The 16,460-nt window shown below is 33.9% G+C and overlaps 1 protein-coding gene across 1 annotated transcript in view; it reads right to left on the bottom strand.

The window, feature by feature from the left end:
• Positions 1-16,460, bottom strand: part of LOC143239209 (uncharacterized) — an 86,421-nt gene that overhangs the window by 4,916 nt on the left and 65,045 nt on the right. The window contains exons 2-4 of the mRNA XM_076480100.1: positions 10,698-11,063; positions 9,144-9,455; positions 1,475-1,495 (exon numbers count right to left, since the gene is read on the bottom strand). Coding sequence (XP_076336215.1) covers positions 1,475-1,495; positions 9,144-9,455; positions 10,698-11,063 — 699 coding nt within the window. The remainder of the gene's footprint in view (positions 1-1,474; positions 1,496-9,143; positions 9,456-10,697; positions 11,064-16,460) is intronic.

Below are 16,460 nucleotides of genomic sequence, written 5' to 3'. Positions count from 1 at the left end.
TCATAGTAAACTACAATAAAACAATCGACGTTAGTTCTCGAGACAGATGGAAAGTAAAACCTCTGTTAACCAAAAATATTGACAAACGAACTTTCGTCTGTGCACCACTATAAATTCTCTCTCTCAAGTAGGTAAAATTTTATTATACCGTTCATGGAAATTAGAGGAAGTACAGATAAGTAATAAGAGGAAGAACAGATAAGTAATAAGAGGAAGTACAGATAAGTAATAAGAGGAAGTACAGAAAGTTAAGGTATTAAAAGAAAAATCGGTGCTGTTTCTTTAGAATCAGACATTTTCTGAAGTATTACAGACACTTTAAGTTTCTATTTCTAACTTTTTGTAATACAGTGTTGTTAGTCGATCTCATGTGAATTTATTGCTACTTATTAGAGTGAATATTGGGAATTTTATAGTTGCACAAAAGACGTTATAACATTAAAGAACATCATGGAGGTAAACGAATATAGATAAATATATAAATATAGATAAATATATAAATATAGATAAATATATAAATATATAACGTCTCGAAGTCGTTTAAATTATTTTCTTCCGAAACTAATGTGTCACTATTTCTGTTTTCTAGAATTGTGTTCAGTATTTAAAAGTTTATCTGTTTTTTTCTTAATTTGACAGTCTCTCAGGACTTGGGCTTTACGTTCTAATCATGTGAATTGGATAATGTCAAAATAAGTTAAAAACTTCAAACAAAAATCACGTAGGTTTTCAATCCCACTTCTCTGAATTGGTAATAAGGCTTCAGGAATGTTATTTGTAAAGTTATGATTATATTTCAATATAAACTTTTCCACACCAAGAAGACAGGATGGTAAATTAGTTTTGAAATGTTATTTAATATCCTGGTGAAGAAAGCGTGGCTTATCGATTGTTTCATTTTGTTTGGGGCTTACATGCTAGAAACTTAAAGGAAGATAGATACATGGCTGCGGTTTATCCTAACCATGTTCGTGTGCTCTTTGTTAATACACACTTGTCAAAGATGGCAACTGATTTCCGTAAGAACGACGATATTTCCGGTAGGTTTTCAAGGAATTGAAAAGTATTTTTGTTGTCGAAGGATGGCGCTGCTTAATAAGGTCGCTCAACAGAAGCATCTAATCAGCGAGTGCTAAGGGTGGATATGAAAGTTTGCTGTTACTCAATAATGTGAGTGTTTCATAGACTGTGTACAAAACTGATATCTACATAATCAGTGGAAGACGATTAAAGTGAATTAAAGTAGATAAGAAAAAAGACAAGACTTGGTGGCCAAAAGTGTCTTTTTGAGATTTCCCCTAGTGGCACATTTACTAATTAAACTTGTCAAAGAACGGACTTCACACACACACACACACACTAACAAACAACGTATTTATAATTTATACTGCGTTTTCATTTTTAATGTGTGTTTAATTAAACGTTCAACTTTATTTACAATAAAATTAGAGACGTACTGAAAATATATCTTTACCTTTGTTAGAAGTTGTAAGTCCTGAAATATAAAAGAAAATACAGTTAGCTTACGAAGTCCAAAGAAACAAACGTTTACTTCTAAGCATTTAAGAACGATATAATTACATCTACTACAGCTCAAATCCACCTTTCATGCGAACCTTAATTATAAGAGACTTAGGAGAAGTTTATTTAAAAACTTGTTAAATTAATTTATGGAATGTTTGTCGCATCATCTTGTAAGTTTCCTGTTGTCAGGTGTGAAATATTTTAATTAAAGACGATGGAGAATCCAGTCAAAATGTATAATCCTCGCAGTCCTCAATCAAATAAGTGTAAGTGATGTATATTGAGGTGTTGTGAATCAAATACCTGTAAGTGATGTATATTGAGGTGTTGTGAATCAAATAACTGTAAGTGATGTATATTGAGGTGTTGTGAATCAAATACCTGTAGGTGATGTATATTGAGGTGTTGTGAATCAAATAACTGTAAGTGATGTATATTGAGGTGTTGTGAATCAAATACCTGTAGGTGATGTATATTGAGGTGTTGTGAATCAAATAACTATAAGTGATGTATATTGAGGTGTTGTGAATCAAATAACTGTAAGTGATGTATAATAAGGTGTTGTGAATCAAATACCTGTAAGTGATGTATATTGAGGTGTTGTGAATCAAATAACTGTAAGTGATATAGATTGAGGTGTTGTGAATCAAATACCTGTAAGTGATGTATATTGAGGTGTTGTGAATCAAATACCTGCAAGTGATGTATATTGAGGTGTTGTGAATCAAATAACTGTAAGTGATATAGATTGAGGTGTTGTGAATAAAATAACTGTAAGTGATACAGATTGATGTGTTATAAGTCTATTCTATCACAATATTACTGAAGTTCTTGAAGACCATACCTTTCTAAACGTTTGTTACTGATGTATACTAACAACATCACTTTGAGCTACATTTAGTGATTTAAATAAAGATTACCAAAATAACTACAAAACAACAGTTGAAGTTATAAATATCCAAGTATTACTATGAAATGTCAGCTTAATTGTAGGTATTGGTTGTTGAATGTATTATCATTATTTTTCCAATATATACATAGGTATAATGTTTTATATGTTTGCCGAAAGTCTATAAAACTGTTAAAAGTTATATACAACACCAATAGTACCTTTCTGGAAACTACATTCAAGGTACACAAAGAAAAAAACACCTTCACGCGTTTTTGAACACTTTAAACCAAATAAACACAACATAACTATAGAAAACACCCAGATATTAAGTAGGGAAACAAATATAAACAAACACAATATCAAAGAAACCCTACTTATACAGTAACTAAAACCAAAATTAAACCAATGTAAAGGAACACATTTATACCTATACTAATTAATAACCTAACATCCACCTGCAACGCCCCCTACAATCCCGTACCCGTTCATATTCTCGTCCCTAAGACATTTGTCCGTCAACGGTCACATTCAAACTCTCTCTTTCTTAATCTGAAGATGACCTTGGAAGGTCGAAACGTTGTTCTGTCCTTATTAATAAAATGTTAATATCCATACCAGCCGTTCTGAGATACAGAAGCGCCATCTATTTTGTAATCCATAGTGTACCACTAACTTTCGTAGAATCACCTCTCCACTGACTGTTGATAATGATGTTTCCTGATGATGTGAGTCTTTCGTCACCTTTACATTGACTATTGGTAATGATGTTTCCTGATAATGTAAATCTTTCTTCACCTTTATACTGACTGTAGGTAATGATATTTCCTGATGATGTAAGTCTTTCTTCACCTTTATACTAACTGTTGGTAATGATGTTTCCTGATGATGTAAATCTTTCTTCACCTTTATACTGACTGTAGGTAATGATGTTTCCTGATGATGTAAATCTTTCTTCACCTTTATACTGACTGTAGGTAATGATATTTCCTGATGATGTAAGTCTTTCTTCACCTTTATACTAACTGTTGGTAATGATGTTTCCTGATGATGTAAATCTTTCTTCACCTTTATACTGACTGTAGGTAATGATGTTTCCTGATGATGTAAATCTTTCTTCACCTTTATACTGACTGTTGGTAATGATGTTTCCTGATGATGTAAATCTTTCTTCACCTTTATACTGACTGTTGGTAATGATGTTTCCTGATGATGTAAGTCTTTCTTCACCTTTATACTAACTGTAGGTAATGATATTTCCTGATGATGTAAGTCTTTCTTCACCTTTATACTAACTGTTGGTAATGATGTTTCCTGATGATGTAAATCCTTCTTCACCTTTATACTGACTGTAGGTAATGATATTTTCTGATGATGTAAGTCTTTCTTCATCTTTATACTAACTTTTAGTAATGATGTTTCCTGATGATGTAAATCTTTCTTCACCTTTATACTGACTGTAGGTAATGATGTTTCCTGATTATGTAAATCTTTCTTCACCTTTATACTGACTGTAGATAATGATGTTTCCTGATGATGTAAACCTTTCTTCACCTTTATACTGACTGTAGCTAATGATGTTTCCTGATGATGTAAATCTTTCTTCACCTTTATATTGACTGTAGGTAATGATGTTTCCTGATGATGTAAGTCTTTCTTTACCTTTATACTAACTGTTGGTAATGATGTTTTCTGATGATGTAAGTCTTTCTTTACCTTTATACTGACTGTAGGTAATGATGTTTCCTGATGATGTAAATCTTTCTTCACCTTTATACTGACTGTTGGTAATGATATTTCCTGATGATGTAAGTCTTTCTTCACCTTTCTACTAACTGTTGGTTATGATGTTTTCTGATGATGTAAGTCTTTCTTCACCTTTCCACTAACTGTTGGTAATGATATTTCCTGATGATGTAAATCTTTCTTCACCTTTCTACTAACTGTTAGTAATGATGTTTCCTGATGATGTAAATCTTTTTTCACCTTTCTCCTAACTGTTGGTTATGATGTTTTCTGATGATGTAAGTTTTTCTTCACCTTTCTACTAACTGTTAGTAATGATGTTTCCTGGTGATGTAAATCTTTTTTCACCTTTATACTGACTGTTGGTAATGATGTTTTCTGATGATCTAAATTTTTCTTCATTTTATAGTATCCAGCGTAATGCACTTTTCTCGATAATTTATTTATGAATATCAAAACATTAGAACTTTGTGTTTTATAGTTCGCTCTGCTGACTTTATAACTAACTATTCGATGTTGCTTTCAAAGTACTGAAAATCCCCAGTTGTATAGCTGTAACGATTCCTTGTAACAGCTGTATAGCTCTAACGATTCCTTGTAAGAGCTGTATAGCTCTAACGATTCCTTATAACAGTTTTATAGCTCTAACGATTCCTTATAACAGTTTTATAGATCTAACGATTCCTTATAACAGCTGTATAGCTCTAACGATTCCTTATAACAGTTGTATAGCTCTAACGATTCCTTATAACAGCTGTATAGTTCTAACGATTTCTTATAACAGCTGTATAGCTCTAACCTTTCCTTATAACAGTTGTACAGCTCTAACGATTCCTTATAACAGTTGTATAGCTCTTACGATTCCTTATAACAGTTGTATAGCTCTAACGATTCCTTGTAACAGCTGTATAGCTCTGGCGATTCTTTGTAACAGCTGTATAGCTCTAACGATTCCTTATAAGAGTTGTATAGCTCTAACGATTCCTTGTAACAGTTGTATAGCTCTAACGATTCCTTATAACAGATGTAATTTTCGCAGTTTATAGACGTACAAATGTGTTTCATGGTTCAAAGATCTACATGTGAAATATTTTATGAAGTCCAACATATGTACAGACACAATAACTTAAGGTTTATTACAAGCCTGAAATTAGTTTTAAGTTTATTTGAAGTGTGTTGTTTGCCCAATGTTAACAAAGAGGTTTTAATGAGTTTTAGGTGGCGAAAAGTTCAAATAGCAAAGCTAAGTTACTGTTATAATCACAACAGACAAAATTAATATATCGTATTATCATTAATGTGTCGTATTATCCAACTAAAACTAATTATGAAATAAGCACGATTGTAAACTTAAACCAATATAATAAAGTGAAAGTCTAATCATCATGATTGGTCTTATTTCAGTTTAAATAACGTGTGTGTTTTTCTTATAGTAAAGCCACAAAGGGCTATCTGCTCAGCCCACCGAGGGGAATCGAACCCCTTATTTTAGTGTTGTAAATCCGGAGACATACCGCTGTACTAACGGGGACGTTTAAAAAACGTTTTTTACATCTGTAATAACGGAGATAAAACTTTGAGATAATTTGTTCTTCGTTCTTTGTCTGTTTTAGTACAATCCTATCTTAAACAATTCTTTGTGTTACCTTACTAATTTAAAGGTAAATGCATTTTCTTATCACGACCGTTTATATTTTCATGTCTGCTTTATTTACTGGCGGGTTAGTTGTAAGTTTACGGACTTATAACGCCTTATCAAGGTTTGTGTCCCGCGAGAGACACAAAATATAACTAAAAGTTTCTTTGTTCTCAAAAGGCAAGGAAATTTTGTTGTTTCTTTAACATCAATTATGAAAGTCTCTTAATAACAAATATTGTTATTAGATTCATAATCGTAACTTATATCTCTATATTTTAGCAGATAATAGATCAAAGATTCCTCTGTGAACCACCTGCTCGGACAGTGGTAAATCTACGGATTTACAACGATAGAATCAGCGGTTCGATTCACTCTGTGGACACAGCAGATAGCCCGATGTGGCTTTGCTATAAGAAGACATACACTCGTCCGTTAAACTTTAAAATCCGAAATGTTTTTAGCACGACTTTGTAGTGCTGTTCATTAGGCTACTATGTGCAACACAGTGGCACAGCGGTATGTCTGCGACTCGAATCGTTAGAAATCAGGTTTCGACATCCTCGGTTGGCAGAGCACAGATAGCCCATTGCGAAATTTGTGCTTAATTTCAAACGCAAACAAACGATCCAATGTTTTTTGTATAATTTATATGTTCGTGCACAAAGTTGCATAAAGGACCAATCTGCGCAATCTGATAAAGTACAGAGCTCACTACCTCACTTTAGTTACTAAGAGTGGCTATGAATCTTATAAAACATCCACATCTTGAAGTGGGGAGATGGCTCACTACCACACTTTAATTACTAAAAGTGGCTATCAATCTATATAACACATCCACATCTTGAAGTGGCAAGAGGGCTCACTACCTCACTTTAGTTACTAACAGTGGCTATCAATCTAATAACACATCCACATCTTGAAGTGGGGAGATGGCTCACTACCACACTTTAATTACTAAAAGTGGCTATCAATCTTATAACACATCCACATCTTGAAGTGGGGAGATGGCTCACTACCACACTTTAATTACTAAAAGTGGCTATCAATCTATATAACACATCCACATCTTGAAGTTGGGAGATGGCTCACTACCACACTTTAGTTACAAACAGTGGCTATCAATCGTATAACACATCCACATCTTGAAGTGGGGAGAGGGCTCACTACCACACTTTAGTTACTAAGAGTGGCTATCAATCTTATAACACATCCACATCTTGAAGTGGGGAGATGGCTCACTACCACACTTTAGTTACTAACAGTGGCTATCAATCTTATAACACATCCACATCTTGAAGTGGGAAGAGGGCTCACTGCCACACTTTAGTTACTAACAGTGGCAATCAATCTATATAACACATCCACATCTTGAAGTGGGGAGATGGCTGGGGAGGGCTTACTACCACACTTTAGTTACAAACAGTGGCTATCAATCGTATAACACATCCACATCTTGAAGTGGGGAGATGGCTCACTACCACACTTTAGTTACAAACAGTGGCTATCAATCTTATAACACATCCACATCTTGAAGTGGGGAGAGGGCTCACTACCACACTTTAGTTACTAAGAGTGGCTATCAATCTTATAACACATCCACATCTTGAAGTGGGGAGATGGCTCACTACCACACTTTAGTTACTAACAGTGGCTATCAATCTTATAACACATCCACATCTTGAAGTGGGAAGAGGGCTCACTGCCACACTTTAGTTACTAATTGTGGCAATCAATCTATATAACACATCCACATCTTGAAGTGGGGAGATGGCTGGGGAGAGGGCTCACTACCACACTTTAGTTACTAAGAGTGGCTATCAATCTTATAACACATCCACATCTTGAAGTGGGGAGAGGGCTCACTACCACACTTTAGTTACTAAGAGTGGCTATCAATCTTATAACACATCCACATCTTGAAATGGGGAGAGGGCTCATTACCACACTTTAGTTACTAACAGTGGCTATCAGTCGTATAACACATCCACATCTTGAAGTGGGGAGATGGCTCACTACCACACTTTAGTTACTAACAGTGGCAATCAATCTTATAACACATCCACATCTTGAGCGCGATTTTATTTATTGGGGCAGTTGGATAATCAGGATGATTTATACCCCGAGTTTGATAATCATGATGATTTATACCTTCAATTTGATTATTAGAATGATTTTCCCTCGAGTTTGATAATCAGGATGATTTATACCCCGAGTTTGATAATCAGGGTGATTTATACCTCGAGTTTGATAGTCAGGATGATTGATACCCCGAGTTTGATAATCAGGATGATTTATACCTTCAGTTTGATATTAAGGAAGATTTATACCCCGAGTTTGATAATCAGGATAATTTATACCTTCAGTTTGATATTAAGGATAATTTGTACCTTGAATTTCATAATCAGCATGATTTATATTTCGAGTTTGATAATCAGGATGATTTATACCTCGAGTTTGATAAACATGATGATTTATACCTTCAGTTTGATAATAAGGATGATTTATACCTCGAGTTTGATACTCAGGATGATTTATACCTTCAATTTGATAATAAGAATGATTTATACCCCGAGTTTGATATTCAGGATGATTTATACCTTCAGTTTGATAATAAGGATGATTTGTACCTCGAGTTTGATAATCATGATGATTTATACCCCGACTTTGATAATCAGGATGATTTGTACCTCGAATTTGATAATCAGGATGATTTATACCCCGAGTTTGATAATAAGGATGATTTATACCTCGAGTTTGATAATAAGGATGATTTATATCTCGAGTTTGATAATAAGGATGATTTATACCTCGAGTTTGATAATCATGATGATTGATACCTTCAGTTTGATAATAAGGATGATTTATACCTCGAGTTTGATAATCATGATGATTGATACCTTCAGTTTGATAATAAGGATGATTTATACCTCGAGTATGAAAATAAGGATGATTTATACCTCGAGTATGAAAATAAGGATGATTTATGCCTCGAGTTTGATACTCAGGATGATTTATATCTCGAGTTTGATAATCATGATGATTGATACCTTCAGTTTCATAATAAGGATGATTTATACCTCGAGTTTGATAATCATGATGATTGATACCTTCAGTTTTATAATCAGGATGATTTTATACCTCGAGTTGAAATGAACCCGTGAATGAATAAGTTGTATTTTTCTCTGAAAAAAATCCATTTGTTTGTTTTAATTGTGTCATATTGGCATCTGTACACTTTTATGTTGGAACAAATATGATAGAAAATATGGTCTATATATTCTAATACCTAGTAAAGTTTTACCATCATCGGTGAATTAAGGAATGTATGCATTGAAAAATAAATACCTGTGTAAAAGGATATTTCTTTGGACACTTTGTAATCTGTTTCTGGGATACACACTTCACATTCCAGAACTGTTTCATCTCTTTTTGGTAAATTACCTTGATGCAGTATTCCACTAAGCCAGATGGAGTAAAGATCTGTTGTTATGTTAATGTATTTTTTAGAAGCCTGGAGCCATGTTTGTTTCGTAAACCTCGGGATGATTAGTCTGAAAGAGATCTCGGGTCGAGGGTATAAACCACTCGCTTCACAAGATACATAGTTTTCTACATTCGAAACTTCGTTTTGAGAGATGGAAAATTTCTTTGCTGGGGCTAGAGATGAAATAAAAGAAGGAGAAATACACAATGAGTTTATGGATAGAATCTAACGTAAGTATAAAACAACACACACTACGTAACAAAACACATGTAGGTCTGTCTACACCTAAATCATAATACTTACAATACACAACGTGTTTATGGATGGAATCTGACGTAGGTATAAAACAACACACACTACGTAACAAAACACATGTAGGTCTGTCTACACCTAAATCATAATACTTACAATACACAACGTGTTTATGGATGGAATCTAACGTAAGTATAAAACAACACACACTACGTAACAAAACACATGTAGGTCTGTCTACACCTAAATCATAATACTTACAATACACAATGTGTTTATGGATGGAATCTAACGTAAGTATAAAACAACACACACTACGTAACAAAACACATGTAGGTCTGTCTACACCTAAATCATAATACTTACAATACACAATGTGTTTATGGATGGAATCTAACGTAAGTATAAAACAACACACACTACGTAACAAAACACATGTAGGTCTGTCTACACCTAAATCATAATACTTACAATACACAATGTGTTTATGGATGGAATCTAACGTAAGTATAAAACAACACACACTACGTAACAAAACACATGTAGGTCTGTCTACACCTAAATCATAATACTTACAATACACAATGTGTTTATGGATGGAATCTAACGTAAGTATAAAACAACACACACTACGTAACAAAACACATGTAGGTCTGTCTACACCTAAATCATAATACTTACAATACACAACGTGTTTATGGATGGAATCTAACGTAAGTATAAAACAACACACACTACGTAACAAAACACATGTAGGTCTGTCTACACCTAAATCATAATACTTACAATACACAATGTGTTTATGGATGGAATCTAACGTAAGTATAAAACAACACACACTACGTAACAAAACACATGTAGGTCTGTCTACACATAAATCATAATACTTACAATACACAATGTGTTTATGGATGGAATCTAACGTAAGTATAAATCAACACACATTACGTAACAAAACACATGTAGGTCTGTCTACACCTAAATCATAATACTTACAATACACAATGTGTTTATGGATGGAATCTAACGTAAGTATAAAACAACACACACTACGTAACAAAACACATGTAGGTCTGTCTACACCTAAATCATAATACTTACAATAGACAAACATTCTCTGATCGTAATACAATAGACAAACATTCTCTGATCATAACACTTACAATACACAATCATTCTCTGGTTACGTTGATCGTGAGCAGCCAAAGACATCACCTGACAGGTGTATTTTCCACTTATTTCTAACGTAGGTCGTAGAATATAGAGGGCCCGATAGTAGAAGTACGGATCTGGGGAATTGACTTTGTACGAAAGATCCAGTCTTCCGTCCAACATTGAAGATATGTGTCGAGAGTCCAGTTTTGGAATCCACTGGTATATGGGTTCGAGATTGTCATTGAAGAACCATTTCACCACTAATCGGAGGTCATTTGACGTGTAGTTATACTCACAATCTAAGATCACGTGATCTGTCCCGTTCTCCACTGCACGTGGTACCGAGAGTCGAATAATCTTCACAGCTTGTGTAGCTGTTAAACAAAAAAAAATAAATACATGTATCTATTTTTAATTAATTATTCGTTACGTAAATAAACCATTTAAATTTAAGGATGCCTCTCAAAGGCTCAGTGGTATGCTTGAGGACTTATAACACTGAAAACCGTGATTCGATGCTCTTGGTGGGCACATTACAGCCAGCCCATTGTGTTGTTTAACTCTAAACAGATTTAGTGAGAAGATTAAAATCTTATCTTATGTGTATCTGCTTTTCTTCCGTTCAGTTCGTTCTTGGCGACAAAACAGGTGAAGATATTAGCGTCTGTAAAACCTTCTGATGAAAATGTGAATTTCCATTTTACATAATACGTTTTACGTATAATATATATGTTGTTAAGTTTGTTAACTTTAATAAACCTAAACTGTTTTGCTTCTCTATGATAAACCACCAGTGAAGAAAAATCTGAATATAAGTTTTTAAACATCGAAGATTTTAATGTTTAGAACAATGTATCCGTTTTTAGTGCGTTTGAAGAATGCGAGTGTGTGTTTACTTATAGTAAAACCATACCGGGCTATCTGCTGAGTCCACAGAGGAGAATTGAACCTCTGATTTTAGCAATGTAAATCCATAGACCTCTCACTGTACCAGCGGGGAACTTGAAAACGCAGTTTAAAGATGTTAAAATTCATTATTCTTTGTTTGGCCTGGTAATCACTCATCCTTTCAGCCATTGGGGTGTTACTATTTGAGGGCTAATCCCATCTTTCATTGGCGACAGAGTAGTCCACAGATTGCCGGTGGGTGATGTTGGTTCGCGGCTTTTCGTCTATTCCATCATTTCTAAATTTTGAAAGTCCAGTACAAATAACTCTCGAGGTTTGCGCGAAATTCAACGAACAAACGAATTTTCTCACTGTCTACGTTCTGGAACCAGGATGGTTAGGGCGCTTGACTCTTAATCTGAGGGTCGCGGGTTCGAATCCCCGTCACACCAAACATGCTCGCCCTTCTAGCCGTGGGGGCGTTAAACACGTCACGGTCAATCACACTATTTGTTGGTAACAGAGTAGCCCCAGAGTTGGTAGTGGGTGGTGAAAACTAGCTGCCTTCTCTGTAGCCTTACACTGCTAAATTATGATTGGCTCACTCAAATAACTCTCGTGTAGCTTTCGCGAAGTTAAAACCTAATCGTTTAATTTTTACCCAAGTTGTTTTTTAACGAGAAACTCCCTACACTGTGCTGGTGATTACCATAGACTAAACAAGTAGTAGAAGTGAGGCAATACAAGTGCTCCAGCAATAACAAATAGCTTCCATAAATCATTGGAATTGTCCTTTGATTTCCATTCAGAACAGTGTACTTAAACAGAACTACATATTAAGTGAATTTATAAGAAAGGCGTTTCCTCCTACCCAAGAACATTCGAGAAGAGACAATCTGGGTTATTCTCCCCCCACAGTGTCTGCGGACTTACAACGCTATAAACCGGGTTTCGATACCAGTAGTGGGCAGAGCACGGATAGTTCATTGTGCAGCTTTGTGCTTAATTCAGTTATAACCGAAATTTAAATCATTGCGACTCAACTAAAAGAAAAACTCATGAAGACCGACGTATCATATTGCTCGGAAATCTTGTTTGTAGGCTTAGTGATTTATGACAATCAGTGTTAGTGATTTATGGCTGACAATCAGTGTTAGCAGGTTTAATCTGTTCACTTGTTTCTGGTCACATGTCCAGATAACACGTGCAAGAGAACACGTGTAGCGTATATTCACTCTTATGCTAAACGTGTCGAGGGACATGTAATTTAGTTAATTTGATCATACCTATTGTATCAGTTGTGCTATAAAAATTGTGATAACTCTTAGTTAGAAATAATGGAACTGATTCCATCAGGTCTACAGTGTTGATTATAAGATCGTATGTGAAAAATTCCAGTTTTAATCAATTTATAAACAGACAAGAATGAAGCTATTGGTAGAAGTAAGAAAACATGTAGTGATTCACGTTTCCTGTCAGAATCAGGTAAATACTGAACATGACAAAGAACACACCTGCTGAAATCTCCATGGTAACAGTGGAAGGAAAAATCTAAAAATGATGTCGAATAGCAATACTAGCAGGATTACATTATGATAATAAATATGTAGTTATCTTTTACTGATTTTAATTTATCATCTTTTGTCCCCAAGTGGCTCAGCAGTAAATCTGCAGACTAGTTATGCTAATGTTGAGTTTCGATACTCGTGGAGTGCACAGCACATTATGTAGCTTTGTGCTTAACAACAACAATATGAGAAGTTAGAGAAAAATAAGGATACATTTCTCTAAAGAACAAAACTTTTCAAAAAGATCCGTGTAACTTAACTTAAGACTTTAAGCAACTTTTAACACTGAAATAAGTTCAATGAACTTATGTGATACCATCTCTTGAACTTTTGTCTCTGTAGAGTTTCTAATTATCATTTCAAAGTAATAAAAAGTTATACTAAGTTCAAAACTTACACATAGTTAACATTTCAACATGATAATAACTTATACTTAGTTCAGAACTTATACACAGTTGGATTGACCGTCACATTATAACGCCCCGACGGCTGGGAGGGCGAACATGTTTGGCGCGACTCGGGCGCGAACCCGCGACCCTCGGATTACGAAGCGCACGCCTTAAGGCGCTAGGCCACAAAACTTATACACAGTTACCATTTCAACATGATAATAACACACTTAGTTCAAAACTTATACATAGTTACCATTTCAACATGATAATAACTTTCACTTAGTTCAAAACTTATATATAGTTACCATTTCAACATGATAATAACTTACACTTAGTTCAAAACTTATACACAGTTAACATTTCAACATGATAATAACTTACACTTAGTTCAAAACTTATACATAGTTACCATTTCAACATGATAATAACTTACACTTAGTTCAAAACTTATACATAGTTACCATTTCAACATGATAATAACTTACACTTAGTTCAAAACTTATACACAGTTAACATTTCAACATGATAATAACTTACACTTAGTTCAAAACTTATACATAGTTACCATTTCAACATGATAATAACTTACACTTAGTTCAAAACTTATACACAGTTAACATTTCAACATGATAATAACTTACACTTAGTTCAAAACTTATATACAGTTAACATTTCAACATGATAATAACTTACTCTTAGTTCAAAACTTATACACAGTTAACATTTCAACATGATAATAACTTACACTTAGTTCAAAACTTATACACAATTACCATTTCAACATGATAATAACTTACACTTAGTTCAAAACTTATACATAGTTAACTGGTGCCTAACTGGTGGAACAATGCATTCTAATATTTTTATCTAACAAAAGTATGTTTAATTCGCCTAATTTATTTTTAGATTTACAATAAGTATATTGTTATTGTTACTTAAGGGTTAACTAATTTTAGAAGGTAGTTCAGTAAGTAATGATAAATTATATTGTTATTGTTACTTAAGGGGTAACTAATTTTAGAAGGTAGTTCTGTAAGTAATGATAAATTGAAAAGAAACTTCCATTAGAAGAACGAATTTAAATATCTAATTTCACTTTGTGAAACACTGCTATCTACCGGTAATAACAGTACGTTGGCAACAAAATATTTTAGCCGTTCAACGATGAAAATATATTAATAAAAAAAAATCCAACAATTTATTAAGAGCCGTTCTTTACTATTTCATGTACACTGTTTTTACTGATTCACAACGCTAAAATCAGGGGTTTGATTCCTCTCTGCAAACACAGCAGATGGTCCGAGGTGGATTTGCTATAAGAGACACACAATCTATGCATTGATTCCAAATAAAAACGTTGGCTCCATCCACAATAAAATAGACATATCATTTCATAATTAATCGTTGTCTATGCTTTCCACTCTGAGTATATTTTTATGTAATAACACTTATATATATATTAGGTGAAATATAGCCTCATGTTTAGTTTTGATTTCGACAATCATAAAATAGAAGTGAGGCTACAGATTAATGAACTCCTATCAATCAATACGTATGTATTTTATCCTGTAAATTTCTATATTTTGGGTTTGTAGTTTATACTTTTTGCTATATATCAGCATGTCTCATAGGAAAACCTAGCGGATTTCGTCCAGTAATTTCTCGGAAATTTGCCGTGTTAATACAGTTAAATATAAGATTAAAGAACAGACTTGGTATTTTGTTAATCAAACATAAAATGCTATGAAGAATAAATAATTGATAAGAAAATCAGAACCGTAATAGAGCGTTATAGATAGTAAAGAAGTACAAATAATTATCAAATTAAAAAAAAGATATGTTTATTTTGTGGGCGTAATACAAACATATTTGTAGAGAACCAAGTTACACGTACTGCATATGGGTTATGACGACTTTTATTTATTTCAATAAACAACCTGTATGTTTGCCTTTTAATTATGTGGCGAAAATAAGTGATTGTTGCTTTGTTTTGTATTCTGTAGTTAACATACACGGAAAATCTTAGGCCTAACCAACGTTGAAGGTAATTCGATTAACCCCTAGTGGTATGTAGCACTGAAGCAGATGGATATAAACAAAGTACAAAGTAACGTTACATAAATCAAGTACAACTGTGTAACCGAGAAAGGTCACATTTTTTCTCTACATGAGAGAACAGTATATATATATATATTTATCATTCTCTAAACCTCACTGTGTGACTCAGGAGCCTGTGGTTGACAATGATTATATTGAGCTGTTCCCACGTTCATAACTAGCTCAGAGAAACGCTGTTTGTTAAATGTATCGTTTCTTCTATTGTTTATCGAGGTTGTAAAGCTGTAAGTGTTCGTGTTAACAGAATTATTTGTTGCTAAAGTTTAGTAGTTAATGTTCTTGGATAATTAGTTTTTATTGAATGTCTAGAAGATTCAGCCAATACATCAATTACGCTAATCACTTGTTCATATCCACCATACTTTTAATGCAATTTATTCTACCATATTCAAAAGTTAATATTTCTCTAAACTAAATAAAATATTAACACGCTAAATATATTAACACGCAGTTAATGTTTTTGAAGAGTTAATAAAGTTCGTTCTGTTGAATGCAAAACTACACAATAGCCACCTACTCTTACCGTCCTTACTTTAAAGTATCTCCCCGCTAGTACAGCGGTAAGTCTACAGATTTACAACGCTAATATCAGGGGCTCGATTCCCTTCGGTGGGCTCAGCAGATAGGCCGAGTTGGCTTTGCTATAAAGAACACATACACACTTTAAAGTAATACATTTCACCGAATATAATTAATTATTCAACACTACCCCACCAAACTTTTGGGCTACTTGTCCAGAACGGATAGTAGCATCTGATTGTTACTCTTATAATGCACTTAGAGCCCCAAATAATGCATTTAAAAG

This window comes from Tachypleus tridentatus, chromosome 13 (assembly GCF_004210375.1).
Source record: "Tachypleus tridentatus isolate NWPU-2018 chromosome 13, ASM421037v1, whole genome shotgun sequence".
Lineage (NCBI taxonomy): Eukaryota > Metazoa > Arthropoda > Merostomata > Xiphosura > Limulidae > Tachypleus > Tachypleus tridentatus.
Note: the sequence above shows the minus strand (reverse complement) of the source record. Positions and strands in the feature narration are given on the sequence as shown.